General features: G+C 40.7%; 1 protein-coding gene across 2 annotated transcripts in view; it reads left to right on the forward strand.

Annotated features, from left to right (window-relative positions):
• macf1a (microtubule actin crosslinking factor 1a) overlaps positions 1–19,018 on the forward strand; it is a 320,929-nt gene that overhangs the window by 148,657 nt on the left and 153,254 nt on the right. The window contains exons 1-5 of one of the 2 annotated variants that reach the window (XM_059350757.1): positions 1,215–3,751; positions 14,642–14,808; positions 15,777–15,889; positions 17,024–17,130; positions 17,543–17,662. In XM_059350757.1, the coding sequence (XP_059206740.1) occupies positions 2,552–3,751; positions 14,642–14,808; positions 15,777–15,889; positions 17,024–17,130; positions 17,543–17,662 (1,707 nt within the window). In that variant the 5' untranslated portion in view covers positions 1,215–2,551. Of the gene's footprint in view, positions 1–1,214; positions 3,752–14,641; positions 14,809–15,776; positions 15,890–17,023; positions 17,131–17,542; positions 17,663–19,018 lie in introns of those variants that run through there. The other variant, XM_059350758.1, reaches the window with a different exon arrangement.

Raw genomic sequence — 19,018 nt, forward strand, 5'->3', positions numbered from 1 at the left:
CAGGCTGCCTGCTGTCACCGGAGCTCCCGGCTTCCCTCGATCAGCAGGCCTCAAAACCACAAACGCACAGCAGGACAAGACACACTCGTGGACACGTATGCAGACAGGCTCTCACACACAGCTGACCGGGGGACCGCCCAAACACACACTCTCCAGGACGGACACATACTTGCCGTTCTCTCTCCTCCACCGTATCAATCGGATCAATCCAGCCATGCTCGTCTGACGGAGCGATGGTTTCCTTTTAGCTGGAGACGCCCAGCGTTCCTGTTTCTGCTCTTTGTATTTTTAAGGGGGACGTGGATTTGCGGACCCTCTAACCTCTAAGCTGCTGTGCTGCGTGGAGTTCAGGACTGCCCTTCACTGGACACTGAATCCCTTTGGCTCCGTTCCAGACACACATCTGTAGCTCAAATAGGTCTGCTACTTTAAACTACATCCCGACAAGACCTTAGCCGAGCCGATGGAGGACCGGTCTCTGCCTCTGAGTCTGGCTGCTAACCTGGATGCCTCCTCCTAATTAGATCTAGAGGACGTGAGGAGTTATAAAGAGACTAACAGGCAGCAGAGAGGATATACAGAAAGAGTCTTTTCCTCCTCATCCTGACAGTTTTTTTCGTCTCGGTATAAGACGTGGTCTCCATACCCCCCCACCTCCTGCAAACTGTGGATTTTGTCAGGCTGTTGCATCGTCGCACTGCACCACCTGATGAAGGGGAAGCTCGCTTGAGTAACTGGCAGACTGACAGCAGGACGCTGAAGGTTTATGATTGGACAGGACTGGAACACATTTCACAGCCAACTCTGCCCCTCAGGGAGTCTATAACTATTGAGGTGGGGGAATCTTCAGACTGGTATCCAGGAGAGAGGCATGTGATGCTAAACTGTCTGGGGAGTTGAAGGTGGAGTCTGTCTGCATTTGGCTGCCTGCAAACTTAGACCCTCCTCAAAACGCACAGCTGCAATTTGTGGGTCTTCTGGATGAGCATGAGTTGACTCCACAGGTAGCTGGCTGCCCGTGATGATCATTGTAAAGACTTTTCTGCCAATCTCATCAATGGGAGAAATCAAGGCCAGTGATTTTGGATTCCAGCACATCATAGAGGAGGAACACACACACGAGCGGGAAGCATCAACACACCAGCTCAATGAAGAGGATAAACCGTGGGAGGATGACAAGGAGAAGCATCAGGGCGGGAAGCCAATGCTCTGATTGAGTATTTAACAAGCTGTCAGAGTATTGGCTGAATCTCCCAGCAATCTGCGGCAGCATTGGCTGACTGCACACTATCTCTCACCCACAACCAATCTGGGCTTCGTGCTGCCTCGGCAGAACGAGACACCGACTACGAGGGATATCGACAGCTTCAACATTAATACTACTTTCACTACGAGCACCGTGACGGATAGGATTCCCGCCGATCTCTGTTGTGTGGCTGTTACGGATCCCACGTCTCTCCCCTCTTGCACTGCAATAACATTACCACAGTAGCAGAGAGGGGCGTTATTAATTCATGAGCTCAGATAGCTGCTAGATCTCAGTGTGGATAGAGCTCTTGGATTTCTCCGGCACCTGGAACGACAGCAAATCTTAATTTGTGGTTTTATCGAGGATGGAAAGAGGGATGTGAATGAAACTGCAGCAGACGATGGTGTCGTTTCTCTAACTTCACCAAGTAGCAGTAACCTCATATATGTGGGAAATATGACATTGAATCAAGAAGTGAGATAAGACTCCTGCAGAACATACACTCAGACTTTCGCACTTCGTTCTCATGGCACACACAAACACATGCAGTGTGTGTGCGAAGCAGCTGGAGCTTCACTAATGGTCTGAATTGCACCACATTTTTCTCTCTCCCACACTCATCATCCTGCCTGACACATTGCCTTACCAGGTAACAGCTCACCTGGCGAAAGCCTGGTGATAAATCAGAAGCCTGACCCTAACCGAATTAATTTGCCTCCCTTGTGTGGCTCTGCTGACATAACTGTGTCCTCGTGTCCTTGACTGTGACCACAATACTTCTGCAGATAAACGGAGCGAGTTAAGCAGCCAACTGCCTGCACATATACATACATACGAAGTTGTATGTAGAAATAGTAAAGTGCACCCCCTGAACCTAAGTCAGGTGAGGTGAAGGGAAGAGGAAGGACAGTTGGGAGCTGCCAGCCGTGTGAATGAACCAAAAACTGCCTGAGGAAAAGACTTGACTTTCCATCTCTGTTCTCTCTGTGACAGCTTACATCGTCCCTCTTTCCTCTCACCGGGTTGTATTTAAGATGCTGCCTTGGAAAATGGAGCAAAACACTCCGTTCCTGACTTCACATTACTCACAGGTGTCAGATTAATGAGGGAGCTGTCAGTCATTGTCAGCCTATCTGAACATTTCTTCTCTACGGTCTCTTCCTTTGAAGGATTTTGCTTTCAAACACCTGGATTAAATGTCCGAACCTACATGAACGTTGATTTGACCTCTCGGATGGATTAACTGGCTGTATTTGCTGTGGTTTTCGTTTTTATACGCTGTTATCTGTCAAGATCAAAGACATGGGGAACTCTATGGGTTGCGTGAGGCCTCCTCGGGAGGGAGAGCTCAGTGGAGTCCCCCCACTTTCACCAAAGAAGCGTCTACGTTTCAGGCGTAAGCACAAGGGCAAGAAGAACAGGAAAGGAGAGTTGGAACAGGAGGACTTTGAGCGACGAAGAAGCCATGACGAAAGAGAGGACGAGGATGAAGACGATGAAGAGAAAGCCACGGTTTCAGAGACAGTAAATTTAAGTGACAGAGCTCAGACTCTTAAAACAGTGCCTGATACCCTGTTAACCAATCTGCACAGCAATACCTTGTCCCCCGGCTCCGTGAGCGCCACTTTAGGGGGTCGTTTGGGCAACAGAATACTTGAAGCGTCCCCCAAACCAAGTCCAGCCTGGAGAGGGGTTTTCTGCCTTCCAGGGGAAGAAGACACCGTTAGCGCCATCGTTGATGTCTCCAGCATCCCGAGCCAAACCACGACCACCACCCCGGTCTACACGGTCAACACGGTCCCGACCCTGGGCAGCACCACTCCAGGTGGAGGCAGGGTCTGTCGTGTGAAGGAGAAAGTCCAAGGGGTCTTGGAGAAACCTTGGATCCTCCGACAGAAGAAGGAGAAAAAAGACAAAGGGAGGGTAGAGAGAGAGGAAAAGGGGGATGGGGGAGTTAAAGGGGGACCAGAGGGAACTACAGCGGTGGTGCGGACACCTTCAGGAAGGGAGCACAAAGGTGTGGTCCATATTCGCGAGGTGGACGGTAAACTGTGCGTGGTGAGGACAGTGTACCCCAGTGATTTTGGCTCTCCAGTGTGGAGGGGCGAAGGTGGCAGCGAGGTCGAGGTGCGCAAGGAGCCCCTCGCCCCGTCTCCAGTCACAGGAAATATCCTCAAAGTCCAACTGTCTGAGGAAGACAAAAGTAGAGCCAAAATGTCTGCAGGGAGTTTCCCCTCGTTGTCTAACCAAATGCAAACTCAGGAGACTTTGGCTGTCAAGGGGTTTAGTTTGGACACGCCGGTTCGTGCACAGGAGCAGACCTCTTTGTTGGAGTCGGGTTACGCCAGCGACCTGCCGCTGACCTCTCCAGAAACGGCAGGCACCACTCCCAGTCAAACAGACTGGGGAGGGCTGACCAGCAGCTCGTCAGAGAGGCTGGACTCCATGATGGAGAGTCCTCTGTCACTGCAGCAACAGGCGGCTGTGAAATACCTGCCACAGGTTTGACTCCATCTACCTCTGCCTCTGTCCTGTCACTCCCACTTCAGATCCATTAGCCGATCCTTATTTTTAGCTCTTGGAAAATGACACAAGAATCAGATGATTAATCCAGAGGTTCACAATAGTTTTGCCAAATGTGAGGAATTGCTGCTTTATTCAGTTTTTATAATTATAAATGGAATAGCTTTGCGTTTCAGACTGGTGGTAAGACAAAACAAACCATCTAAGGATAATACCTTTCGTTTTAAGAAACTGTGATTCTTACGCCTTTGTCCTGATTCTCCTGCTCCCAGTGAACAAATGAACTGATTACAAAGGTCACTTGTTGGTCTCCAGATACACCCAGATGTAGTCACCATTGATTGTTTTTTAAAGGTTTTGTTACCAGGAGGAAAGGAATGGTTGGGTTAATGAGAATATAGTGATGAAAATGGAATTCACAAGTTATTCCTCTACTCAACCATTTGGGTTATTTTGCCATAAATATGACAGTGACATTAAACTCCTGCGTTTTGTTGTGGGGCCTGTAAAGGTGAAGGTCTGTGGCCCCATTCTACAAACCGGTGGTTTATAGTGCGGCAGACAGGCATTCACTGCTCTTTATTTGAATAAGTGTGAGGCTTTTTGATGGGTGCTTTTGTTGCCATTTGTGCACCATGTTTGTGGTCATGAAGGGTTATTTATATATATGTGTGTGTGTGTGTGTATGTGTGTTATCAGCTCTAAAAAGGCCTCTCTCCATTCTTTCCACCTCTGTCCCCAGAGTCTAATCAACGCAGCACAGGCTGTCTCTCCATCCTTCTCTCTCTCTCTCTCTCTCTCTCTCTCTCTCTCTCTCTCTCTCTCTCTCTGTCTCTCTCTGTCTCTCTGTCTCTCTCTCTCTCTCTCTCTGTCTGTCTTCTCCTTCACCTCTTTCCATTGCTTGTTATTTTCCTCACACCACAGCTATTCCCTCACTCCTGACGTCTGTTAGTGTGTGAGAAACAGACAGGCCGGGTGTTTGTTTGTGTGAGAGAAGGGTCATTGCGTCAAATGACAGGTTCCCTCCCGCTTAAGACTCAAACTTGTCATTTGCTAACCAATTCAGCAGCAGCACATCTGCGCCTGACTGTGTCTGTCAAGCTCTAATAGTCCTGGCTGAAAAAAAGGTTCAGGTTACTTCGGGAAAAGTAGAAGGGGAAGGGTGAGATTGGAAGTCTTTTATTTGATTGTATTCAGCATATTTTATACAGTTTGCTGCCTGCCAGTCAGACTGGAAAGTTTGGTTTCTTGTTTCAGTTCCTTTGGTAAATTCCATTTGAGAAATAAAAACATGTGTTGTAAAATATTATTGCCACATATCAACTTTGCCACACTAAAATAGCCTACAAACTTTAATCTATATTACAAGCAAAGTAAAGTAAATTATTCTGCTCTCACTGCTTCCCCAGTGCAACTCCTCCATTGACGACACATAAAAGCAGATGCCATTAACAGAGTGAACACTGCAATACAAGAATAAATATGCATCAGTAATGCAGACATAAATCAAACTTAAAAAATGAGACTAACAGGCTAAGCTATAGTCAGCAAACTAACAATCAACATGCTACTCAAATAGCGTGCTAACACGCTAATGCTAAAGCGCCAATGCCAGCACCATTATGCTAACACATAATCTGTGTTATTTGCAGCATATAATTATTCAACTTACATATGTGTACAAACATAGTTCAACAAGTTCAACTTACATGCTGAATCTGAGACATGTAATGCAAACTTTTGGTATTTATTAGGCAGTGTCACAGAAAAAGTAAATATCTATATCTATTTATAGCTAAATCTGTACGCTGTGAGAAATAATAATAATGCTGAATTTTACCTTTAGGGGTACAACAGCTGGTCACTGGGGCTCTAAGGTACATTTATACATTTTTAGCCCCTTAAAAAAGTTCTCCTAGTTAATTGAGATCCAATAGTAAGTCCTTGGGGGTACATTAACATATAATGTACCTTTGGAGGACAGAAATGGACTCCATTTGTACCCATATTTCTGATGGGGCTAATTGTTTGACCTCAAAGTATGTATCTTTTTGAATGCCAAAAAGGGACATATATGTTCCCAAGCCAATGTCAGGGGGTACTGACCCAGTGACAAGCCACTGTACCCCTAAAGGTACATATTCAGCGCATTATTTCTGAGAGACAAGATTTTGGTATCAAAAGTTCTCTGCTTTCTGTTTATAGTCCATTAGTTGTCCAAATAGTTCTCACCAAATGCATTGTCTCTCTATGACAACCATTTAGCTTTTTCTCAGCATTTTTAATTTATCTACATTCCTATCGAGATATCTGTTGAGAGAAATTGGCCCAAATGTCCTCTGGAAATAGACCTGCAGAAAGATAAGGTTTAGTGGGCTAAACAATGACCAGGGACTCTTGGCACAGATATCTGTTATCCTGACATCGGCTGGCTCCACCAGAACACCAAAAATATTGTCTGCTGCTCTCAGAGGCTAAATGGTTTTTGAGCGGTAGCTGATGGGTTTCAAATTGGTAGTAAAGCTACTAGCCCTGTCTGCAAGGGCATTTCTTTATTACATTTAAAAGAAAAAATGTAATTTAAAAAGCCTTTGTATTGTCCAGACACAGCTATGGTGCAGTGCCTCATGACTAATTGTTTCTTGTTGTTATCTGGTGAGCTTGTTAGTGTAGCTCAATGCTTTTTCCATTTAGGATGTGAACATTTTTTGCAGGAGTGATCAGAGAGAGAGAGAGAGAGAGAGAGAGAGAGAGAGAGAGAGAGAGTTTCTGTACAAGCTCACAGCTTTTCAGCTCCTTCACCTTGGAAATGAAAAGGCTGCTGCAGCCACTGCAGTGATACAGCAGATGACGGGCACTTTTCACTATGTCGGCAGCTACAGTTTGCTCCATGTTACAGAGGCAGTACAGTACGGCTGAGCAGTACAGCAGCTGACGTCATGTTTACTTTAGCTACATGTCTCTTTGGATGTTGCTGAGTCATGAGAAAAGCACACAGAGGTTTCCGGCTGGAGAGGGTTTTTACCGAGCAGCAATAATCAATACTCCTGTCTTGTGTGCTCCTGTGTCATAAGAGTAGTGTGTGTGTGTGTCGGGATGCCTCTGTGTTCAGTTCAAAGTGCAGCTGTCCTTTGTATGCGGGTGTGTGTGATGCTCGTCTTTGCATAAAAAGGGATTTGAAATGCGCATTCATCAGTGAGACGGCTGGTTCGTCGAGCCTCCAGGGGATTCCTACCACTCACATTCATCCATACACTCGTCCTCCAGTGTCTGAAGCTATCCAGCTATCCATCCATCATCTGTCTTTCCATCCTTTTTTTTTCTTTCTTAAGGACTGAAAGCCAGGGTTTGACAGAGGTGCTTTTTGTTTCGGTGCCAGTCGAACAGTTAAACCATCTTGTTTCTTCTTTTATCTCCTCTTCCTGTCCACCCTCCATTCTCCCCTCGTCGTTATCCCCTCCCACCATCCATCCCTCGCTCTCCCGCCTCTCTCCCCCTGCAAACTTCAAAGAGGCCATGTTTCTAAAAGAGGGCTGGTCCAGAGCCACAGGGGGGCTGCTGCTGGTGGATGTTTGTGACTGAATCATGTCTGTGGTGACACCTCAAACAAATCTGTGCGTGTTTCTGTGTGCAGCACGTCTGTACGACTCTCCATTCTCTATCTGTACTCAAGTCACGTGGATATAAACAGAACATATAGACGAACACCCAGCAGCAGAGACAAATGTCAAGTCTCAACACCAGCTCTTCAAACATGCACACAATGTGATATTTATACTGCGTTAATTTGTACATTGTGGTTGTCATGAAACCGGAGCTGCACTCTGTTTTAGTGTGTGCAACATGTACTTACTGCAGACTTTACTGGGTGGAGATGAGTATGTATTGTGGTCACATAAAGTATTGTTGCATTGTTGTTTTGTGTCTGAATAGCTGAGTTTGATGTCTACCAACATGCACGGCACCGTTACTTATCATATAGAGGATAGAAATAGATTTATTGTGGATTTTTTCAGTCACAATAAGTTGATTTCCCTTTTCTGACATAATCACGAATATCATCTAGTCACTAGAAAAAGATGTACATTTATTTACATTATATCATATTGCCTGTTGCTCTCTTTGTTCCTTTTATAAAGTATTGCTTGCTATTCTATCAGAGCTCATTTTTCTGCAGAATTTACTGCAGTTCACTTGTTTTTCTCTCTGATTGTAACAAGTAGAATTTATTCAATTTTATGGGAAAATTCATCTTCTAATTTGATGATAATTTTTTGTTCCATTGCATTGGTTTTAACCCTCAGGGCCCACTTTAATGTACTACCCTTTCGAGCCCTTTGGGCTGAAAATGTCCACCTCTAAAAAAAATGCTATAAAAACTTTACAGATTAATATTTTTTTCTACTTTTTTCTGCATAAACCTCTTAAACAACTTCTGCCCTGCTCAAAACTATTAAACATTCAAACATTTTGAGAATTTTAACCCTTTAAATGCCAGTTTGATTGCATGATGTCATTGATGTTTTATATGAAAAAAACACAAAAATTTAGTTATTTTTCATATAATATATTTTTTTGGGTCGGGACATTGGTTTTTATCACAGCCTTGGATATGTCAAAGATTAAGAACAAAATTGATTTTGATGCATTTTTAGTTTTTGTGTAGTGTCAGATTTAAAATGTACTACCCTTTCGAGCCCTTTGGGCTGAAAATGTCCACCTCCAAAAAAAATGCTATAAAAACTTTACAGATTAATATTTTTTTCTACTTTTTTCTGCATAAACCTCTTAAACAACTTCTGCCCTGCTCAAAACTATTAAACATTCAAAGATTTTGAGGATTTTAACCCTTTAAATGCCAGTTTGATTGCACAATGTCACTGTTTTTCAAAGAAAAAACACAAAAAAAATTGAGTTATTTTCCATATAATAAATAATTTTTGGCTGGGTCATTGGTTTTTATCACAGCCTTGGGTAGGTCAAAGATTAAGAACAAAATTGATTTTGGTGCATTTTTAGTTTTTGTGTAGTGTCAGATTTAAAATGTAAAACCCTTTCAGGCCCTTTGGGCTGAAAATGTCCACCTCCAAAAAAAATGCTATAAAAACTTTACAGATTAATATTTTTTTTTACTTTTTTCTGCATAAACCTCTTAAACAACTTCTGCCCTGCTCAAAACTACCAAACATTCAAAGATGTTGAGAATTTTAACCCTTTAAATGCCAGTTTGATTGCACAATGTCACTGTTTTTCAAAGAAAAAACCACAAAAAAATTGAGTTATTTTCCATATAATAAATAATTTTTGGCTGGGGCATTGGTTTTTATCACAGCCTTGGGTAGGTCAAAGATTAAGAACAAAATTGATTTTGATGCATTTTTAGTTTTTGTGTAGTGTCAGATTTAAAATGAAAAAAGCCCTTTTTGGCCACTTGATGGCAGACATGTTCACTTCTAAATAATGCTTTAAAAATATTACTGATATATATTTTTTTCCAACTTTTTTGGATTAAATCTTTCAATCAACATCAGTCCTGATAAAAACTATCAAATATTCAATTATTTTCAGGATTTTAACCCATTAAATGCCAGTTTTGATTCCATGATGTCACTGTTTTTCAAAGAAAAAACAAACAAAAATTGAGTTATTTTCCATTTAATAGATAATTTTTGGCTGGGGCATTTATTGGGGCATTTATTTTTTATCACAGTCTTGGATATGTCAAAGATTAGCAACAAAATTGATTTTGATGCATTTATAGTTTTTTTGTGTAGTGTCAGATTTAAAAATCTACTACCCTTTTATGGCAGACATGTCCACTTCCAAAAACACTATAAAACTATTACTGATATATATTTTTTTTCAACTTTTTTGGGTTAAATCTTTTGATCAACTTCAGTCCTAATCAAAACCATCAAATATTGCATAATCATCAGGATTTTAACCCTTAAAATGCCAGTTTGACTACATTATGCTAATATTTCTTATGAAGCAGATTTGCTGTGTTTTGTTAGATGTGTGTGTGTGTTTGCTGTTTTGTGTGTCTTGACCTCACTGTAAAACTTGAAAAGTTACTACTGTCATACACAGCCATATATGCACTCTTCCAAGTCAATAAAAACATGGGCACTTAAAAAAAAAAAGCTCCAGACAGTTTGTGACAGGACTCCAGCCAGGTGCAGAAACTTACAAACCGTGGTTTTTGTTTTCTCCACAGTGAGCTCTTTGAAGTGTAGTAAGAGAAGAGGGACCATGTTTTTATTGACTTGAAAGAGTTAATATATGGCTCTGTATAACAGGAGTAACTTTATTAGACATTACAAGTTTTACAGTAAGGTCTAGAAACATGAAACAGCAAACACACACACACATCTAACAAAACACAGCAAATCTTGTTTTCATAAGAAATATTAGCATAATGTAGTCAAACTGGCATTTTAAGGGTTAAATTCCTGATGATTATTTAATATTTGATCGTTTTGATTAGGACGGAAGTTGATCAAAAGATTTAACCCAAAAAAGTTGAAAAAAATATATATCAGTAATAGTTTTATAGTGTTTTTGGAGGTGGACATGTCTGCCATAAAAGGGTAGTACATTTTAAATCTGACACTACAGAAAAAACTATAAATGCATCAAAATCAATTTTGTTGCTAATCTTTGACATAGCCAAGGCTGTGATAAAAAATAAATGCCCCAGCCAAAAATTATTTATGAAATGAAAAATAACTCAATTTTTGTGCGTTTTTTATTTGAAAAACAGTGACATCATGGAATCAAACTGGCATTTAAAGGGTTAAAAACCTGAAAATAATTGAATATTTGATAGTTTTTATCAGGACTGAAGTTGATCAAAAGATTTAACCCCAAAAAGTTGGAAAAACATATATTTCAGTAATATTTTTAAAGCGTTATTTAGAAGTGGACATGTCTGCTATCAAGTGGCCAAAAAGGGGTTTTTACATTTTAAATCTGACACTACACAAAAACTAAAAATGCATCAAAATCAATTTTGTTCTTAATCTTTGACCTACCCAAGGCTGTGATGAAAACCAATGCCCCAGCCAAAAATTAATTATTATATGGAAAATAACTCAATTTTTTTGTGTTTTTTTCTTTGAAAAACAGTGACATTGTGCAATCAAACTGGCATTTAAAGGGTTAAAATTCTCAACATCTTTGAATGTTTGGTAGTTTTGAGCAGGGCAGAAGTTGTTTAAGAGGTTTATGCAGAAAAAAGTAAAAAAAAATATTAATCTGTAAAGTTTTTATAGCATTTTTTGGAGGTGGACATTTTCAGTCCGAAAGGGCTCGAAAGGGTAGTAAGCTTGTACACAGTGTATTATAGAGCCATTAGAAAAAATTAAATTAGAATTTCAAAATATATCAAAAAAGAAATCCTTCTTCCAAAAATCATGTCATTTGCAGTATCACAGCCAAAATTATTGCCAAAAATCAAGTGAAAAATTTCTGAAATGGCTGAAAATGTCCTTAGTGGGCCCTGAGGGTTAAGCATATTTTGTTAACTATTGTGACAATGTTGTGAATAGTAATTATTCTGGCCAGGATAATCATGACATGAAATTCTAATATCGTCCCATGTTTCATTAATTCACTGTGACAGCAGGAAGTCTAGTTGTACCTCTAATCTTATGGTCTCCACAAATCACACAATCGTAGATATCTAATGATGATGGAGGAGAAAGACCTGCAGGAAGTTCAGAAGAGTTTGTTCAGTTCATTTTTTGTTGCTGATTTGTAGTTGAATATCCAGCAGGCTCATTTACAGTGGTACTAATGATTTTACAGTGTGTTGGCTTTGCAAAATGCATAAACTAGTGTGTTAATCAGTTGTGTTCACAACAGGAGATTATCTTACCAAACAATATAACTGCCGTGAAGTTCTCTAAAGTTGAAATGGACAACTTGAACATTTACTGCTCGAGCACACAGAGGTCAAGAACATGTTTATGTGATAAAATATTCAAAACTTAAGGTTCATTCCCCTTTTTCAGGAGCTTTAGAGCATGCCACAGTCTCTTCTTCTGCTTCACCATTCTTTGCAGAAGAAGGCAGTAAAATACAGACAATAAAAAAGCAAGCAAACCTTGAGTTTAGAATATTTTACTGCACTATTTTACCGTCTTTTACTGCTCCTACAGGACCAGTTCAAGGCTTAAAGCATTATATACTGCATATATGAATAAACCAATAGCTAGACATGCACAGCAGTAAGTGGTGGATGAGCTACACTGTTGCAGTGGGAGTGTAGGCTCTCTGTGCAGATGCAGCCCTCACACAGAGTGCTGTATCAATATTCAGATGGAGGATTAGATGGTCTGTAGTTCTCTGCAAAGGAGGTTGTAGATGCATACAGAGAGACTCTGCAGGAAAACAGCAGAATCTGCGTTTGCTCATTCTCTTTCAAGTCACAAACTCTGTTATATATCTTTATTGCTTGCACGGTCAACGAGACACTGATCGAAATGTAACTGCTGCAACATACTGGTGGTTTTGACTGCAGTGTGTGTCTTTATTAATGCATACAGTTTATTTCTGCATAATTGTCGAGATTTGGAAGAATTTTTGTACTTTGCAAACTATGCAGTTGCAAGTCACCCCCTCTCCTCCGCTGCTGGCCTTGCTACTCTTTTTCATCTCTCTCTCCCCTCCCCCCTCCCCCTCCATGTCTTTTTTGGCTGTTACTGCAGTCTCCTGGCACACGCTGGACTTTCATACTGCTCTATATTAGCAGCAGGAAGAGAGAGAGTGAAAGAGGAGTGTAGGACAGTGAGAGAGGGAAAAGAAGGGATGACAGAAGAATACTGATGACAATAACGGCAGCCAAGCACTGACAGTAACTGCATATACATCACTCAGCCTTTGTCACCGTGGACAGTCGGGCCAAAACAGAGCTAATTGAGAGGAAGAAGGACGCACGGGGAGAATGGCTGAAGTGGTCGTGAAGCTCAGTGGGCAGAACACGTAGATAGAGTAGCTGTCAGTCTCCATGGTTCCTCTTCAGGCCTTCAGCAAACATGTACTTTATGTCCTCGAGGTGCTGAGGAGCTGACAGCCAAAAAGCATCTGCTGTTTATGTTTATTTTTGTCCCGGGTCAAACAGTACAGTGTTTGTTTGCATCGACTTTCAGTACAAGCCAGAAAGTTTAAAGTCAGAATCTAGAAGACTTTTCAATTAAATAAAAGTCTCTTAATCACTTTGTCTAGCGTCAAATGAGGATGTTTTTCCTTGTCTGACGTGAGGGTCAAAGGACTGAGAATGTCTGATCCCGAACAGACTGTAAGGCCCTTTGAGGCAAATCTGTGATCTGTGAATTTAATTGATGGATATTATGAAGTAAGTATTATGAACTGGGTGTCTGTGGCGACATTCCCGGGAAAAATCATTAGTTGGTGATCGTTTCCACACCTACAGTTTGTTTGATCCGGTCCGTGTCTGCTGATAAGTTTGTGAACTTGGAATGTTTTCCCCTTGGTTTGGTTTGGTGAACCAAAACACGTTACAAACAAACCACATGAGAACATTCAAGTTTGCTTCTTGGTCAGATGTTTCTGGGTCGAGAGCAAGAAGGTAAATATAGTAAGAAGGACCTGTGTTCTGGACTAGTCTGTTAGAGTTAGAGTAGGTTGGATCACGTTCCCACCTCAAACAATCTGTCTCAAGTTCTCCTATCTCAACTGTCTAGTTGTTTTTATCTGTTCTCGTGTGTTTCTGTGGTCACACATGCCAGGTGCGACAAAAAGCACCCATAAGGGGTATTTCCATTACAGTCCAATACCCGGTATGAGGCAGGACTCACTTGCCGAAACGCCCCTAATTTGAACTGTTTTCCATCACCTTGCAGTGGTTGGTCTGTCAGAGAGGGAAGGCAGAGCTAAGGCAACATACTTGCTCCTTTAACTCACTTGTGTGTGAGGCAGAATATTGTTTTTTTCCATCTCTGCTCGTGTTGCGAGCGAACAGTTACTATCACAGAACGAAGAGAAGAGCCAAACTTCAAAAACATGCAACTACTGCTTCCGTCTTAACAGTGGCATCCTACCTGACATATTTTGAAAAGCAGCAAGAATTATGATGCCTTACCTTAAAATAATAACAAACAACTGAAGAAATCCTAAGAGCTGATTGATTATGTGAAATCAAACCAATTTGTGGCACTTATTAAAGGCTCGCTTTCCCATTAGCACATTATTCAGATGGACCGTGTATATGTGACCCTGTCTGTCTCTGGTGAGCCACATCAGTGGGACAAAACAAAAGGGGGAATGACTGGAATATAGAAGAGGCAGAGGATGAGAAGGCTGAGCAGATTGATCAGCATCTGAGGCAGAGCAGATGAAAGAACATGAAAAACTGAAGAGACAGATCGAGGTTTGGGAGGGAGGGGAGGGGGGAGAGACAGGAGGAGATGAAGGAGAGGAGGCGAGGGAGGGGGGAACACACGAGCTAATGAGCAGGCGAGACTGACGATGGAGTAAAAAAAACACCTACATTAATATAGAAACACATGAAACTCATTCAGACGCACACACTGAGGGTTATTGATTATTATCAAGATGAAGGAGGAGTTCAAACGGAGACGACAGGTGGAATCAGACCTCATATAGGCAGAGCAGACGGTACTTTCTGCCGAGTCATTGTGGCTTAAAAAAATGATTTTATCTGCTGAATATTGCCTCGAGATGGAACCTAATATATGCAGCAGGATCTTGAAAGCCTATGCAGAATTCCTATGATATATTTATGTCATTTCAGTACATTTTGCAGCACAACTCTTTTATTTCTCTTGCAGGAAAGGTTGAATCCTAATAGTAAACCCGACTCTCTCTTTCTCTGTTTCCCTCCAGATTTCAGAGATCTATGTGAGCGGCGAGTCGGGCGACCTCACAGCCAAAGAGAAGCTGTTGTTATGGAGCCAGCAGGCGACAGAAGGCTACCCCGGCCTCCGCTGTGTCAACTTCACCTCATCCTGGAGCGACGGACGCATGTTCAACGCTCTGCTGCACAGATACAGGTTAGACAGCGAGCCACAAGACAGTGTCACCTGTTTGTTTTAGTAATTAGTGGTTGTAAAGTCGATACCCCATTAAAATGTTTGCAGTCAAGAAGCTTTTTACTCAGTTGCACTTTAAGTTAAACTGCTTGAGATGGATGGAGAAAATCTTTAAATGCTGAGCTGATACACAAATCCTCAGAGGGCTTATCCATCTGTGTCATACGTGTCATCAAAATATTGATTCAGGGGAGTTTAATACCTTTTTAAAAGGATATTTCAGGCATTCATTCTCAACTCATTTGCAGATAAATACATGTATAAAGAAATATTTTTAGACAATTTATTGCAAACCGCTTTGAATTCACCAAAATAGATAAAAAGTAAAAGGTGTTCAATACTTCCTGAATCACTACATGCAACCAGAAATACTCAGGACACACACTCACGCACGCACGCACGCACGCACACACACACACACAAAATTATTCAGATTACTTAGTTAAGTAAAAGTACTAATACCACACTGTGGAATTACTCCACTACAAGTAAAAGTCCTGCATTCAAAACTTCTGAACTGCTGAAACTACTGACGTAAAAGTACAAAAGCATCAGATTCAAAATTTACTTAAAGTATCAAAAGTAAAATTACTCATAATCCAGAATGACTCCACTCAGATTGTTTTATATATTCTAAATATATTATTATTAGATTATTATTATCATTGATGCATTTCAGTAAGCAGTGTTAACATTTTCTCTTAATCTACTGATATGTGGTTTATGTCTAATCACTTCAAATCATCATATCTTTTATGTTAAATCTCGACCTGAAATGTAACTAAAGCTATCAGCTAAATTTAGTGGAGTACAAAGTACAATACTTGCCTCAAAATGTTGTGAAGCAGAAGTATAAAGTTACATAAAATGGATATACTCAAGTAAAGTACAGGTACAGTACTTGAGCAAATGTACTTGTGTGTTTGCAGGCCAGACCTGATCGACATGGAGGTGGTGTCGCGGCAGAGTAACCGGGAGAACCTCGAGCAGGCCTTCGAGATCGCCGAGTCACTCGGGGTGACCAGACTGCTGGACGCTGAGGGTGAGACTTGGAGCTTAAATGCAGAAAAAGTCTGGTCGATTTTTTCCCCCCTTTGTTTGTTTCGCCAACAGAAGAAGATGCTCACCAGCTCTAATGTCTGACTGATGAATGCCAGTCTATGTATGGCTCGAGACCTGATGCGTTATATGTTTTTCATTTCACATGAGCACCTTCAAATCAGTTGCCATGGGCAGTTAATTTCCTGATAGCGGAGACATTTTGTTTGATATAGACTCGCCTCACCAGCTGGAAGTCTTGGTTACTGTTAAATGTTTGACTGTTATTACCTTATATTACCTTATAATACCTGTCACTCAAGTGTAAAGTGTTGCTGCAGTTATTGGTGCCATATTTAGTGCTCAGACTGGTCAAATAACTGATGATATGGTTTATTTGAATGTTGAGTTGTTGTTCAAATCAAATCAAATCAAATCAAACTTTATTTATATAGTGCTTTTCATACATATAAATGCAACACAGTGCTTTACAAAAAATAAGAATAAAAACGGATAATAAAAATGACAAAACCCACCCCTCCCATCCCCACATACACATCTGTATGTACACATACACATACATGCACACACTCACCTGTGGGAGCATCCACACCGAGAGGTGGCAGAACCCCCATGAGGGAACATTGGAGTTAAAAACTAAAAGCCTAAAAGACAAAAGGACAGGATAAAAACTAAAAGACTAAAAGACAAAAGGACAGGATAAAAACTAAAAGACTAAAAGACAACAGGTTCTGATAAAAACTAAAATACAATGGGAAAGAAAATACAAACGATGTAATGAAGAACTAAATAAGTAAATAGATAACTAAATAGGTAAATAAATAAATAGTAAAGTAATCCATTAAAAGCTAGACCAGCTGCACATTTATTATTTTTTACAGCCAGTAATTCTCTTAGCATTTTACTGCTTTAATTTATGTTGTAAACAAGCATTTTCTGCCTTAATATTTTATGGTTACGCATTATTTTCCTGTTAGAATTTTATGCATTAAATTAGGTTTAATTTAGAGCCAAATCTCTTTTGGAATCATCATGATTTCTTCAAGCTGATAATGTGATAACCACTCGTCTTCCTGCAGTTTTTCAGTCTTCTTTCCTTCTTCTCCTTTCTCTTCAGATGTTGATGTTCCGTCTCCAGACGAGAAGTCGGTGATCACCTACGTCTCCTCCATCTATGATGCCTTCCCCAAAATCCCTGAGGGAGGAGAGGGCATCGCTGCACAGGTTGGTCACATTCTGCTCCACCCGTATACTGCACACCACTATCACTGCAAACACTATTATACAGAGGAATATTCTCCTCTGTGGCAGAACTTTACAAACTTATTTTTTATGTCTTTTTTTCTTTCTTCTTCATATTAATTTGCTCAGCTTCTTTCTCAGCAGGACTGTGTAATTTCCATTTTGTTTGCTAGTCAAGTGTGCAGCTTTTTGAGTAATGGTCCGGAACTTTGAAATAATGATGCAATTAATTGAATATCGCCGTAGTCATTTATTATAAATTACTTTTTGAACAATGAACCCTGTAAAAAGACTGAAATGTTTAGTCTGTGAATTTTTGATGTATGATTTCCGACTGAGAAATCACTGCTCTCCTCTCTCCCTCCGTCTCCTCCTCCATCTCCTCCGTCTCCAGGAGGTGGACCAGCGCTGGTTCGAGTACCAGTCCCGGTTCTCCTCTCTGCTCCAGTGGAGCCGCCAGCATACGGCCCTCATGGCCAACAAGAACTTCCCACAAAACCCTGTGGAACTCAAGGTGAGCACCCAAAGATTTATTTAGATTTTTTTTCCTCATATGCATTAAGTTTCCTGTTACTTCTCTGTTGAATTAGTATGAGAGTTTGTGTTTAAGTTTGTGTTATTATCGTCAACTAAAACTGAAATTTAAGGAAATCAAAGCCATGAAAAAATATTGTTGCAAACCGAAAACTAAATAATAATAATAATAATATCCTTAAAAAAACATCCTAAATCCTATCCTATAAATGCTATAACTTTATTTAAAAAAGGAAAATTAACAGTAATACATTTAAGTTTTAGCTAAAATGAATAGAAAAAATGAGACAGCATGACTTTCTTTCTACTCTGGTGACATTAAACTCACAATAATCTTCAGAGTTAATCCCTTTTGTTGTGTGTAATCTTGTAGAATAATTAAAAATACATAATTTAAGTATTGTGGTAGAAATGTTGGCATGTAACCAAGCTATTCAGCTCAGTTTTCCTTCTGAGTTTGGAAGTGAAAGAGTACTCAAGTTTAGCCCCAAAATCTACATTTTTAAACATTTAACTTATCTCAAAGTAAACTGAATTTAACTGAGAAGCCAAAACTAAAATTAAATTTAAATAAACAAGTGAAAATTCAGAGCTATTATGAGGTTAGCACAGAGAAAAAGAGGGAACACACTTACCACATTTTCTCGTTAAATGTTTAATAACAAATTCACCACTAAACCTTGTTAGATGTAGAGAGACAAAGATGTTGGTTTATTATTTCAAGTGTTGTGATCCAAATTACCTCAAAGCAACAAGAACACCTATGTGCAAAGGCATTTGGTTGTGCTGGGAATCAGATCCCAAGCGTATTTTCTCAGCTTTTTCCTCGAAACGTGCAGCAAAAAACAAGAAGAGGAAGAGGAGAGAGCTGACAAGCAATTTCTGTTAAACCTTGAGAGAACAAATGAAGGGAAAGAGGGAAGGGAGGGGAGTGGAAGAGGGGTTTGATAAAATGGACGACAGCAGACAGAGGTGAGCGAGAAGAAGTGAAGATTAGTTTGCAGAAGAGAGATGTTGGAGGTGTGAATGAGCAGAGGCCTGACAATACGATTTCATCCCGATACTTGAGTTTTGTACGATATTATTGCAATATGGTGAGTATTGCAATACACTATATTGCGATTTGACTGCTTAACTGCATTTTGAGACCGGAAATTAAATCCATCCATCCATCCATCCATCCATCCATCCATCCATCCATTTTCCTTTGCTTATCTACGGCCGGGTCGCAGGGGCAGCAGGATAAGCAGGGCATTCTAGATGTCCCTCTCCCAATCCACAATGTCCAGCTCCTCCTGGGGGACCCCGAGGCGTTCCCAGGCCAGGCGAGAGATAT

Source organism: Centropristis striata, chromosome 14 (genome assembly GCF_030273125.1).
Source record: "Centropristis striata isolate RG_2023a ecotype Rhode Island chromosome 14, C.striata_1.0, whole genome shotgun sequence".
Classification (NCBI taxonomy): Eukaryota; Metazoa; Chordata; class Actinopteri; order Perciformes; family Serranidae; genus Centropristis; species Centropristis striata.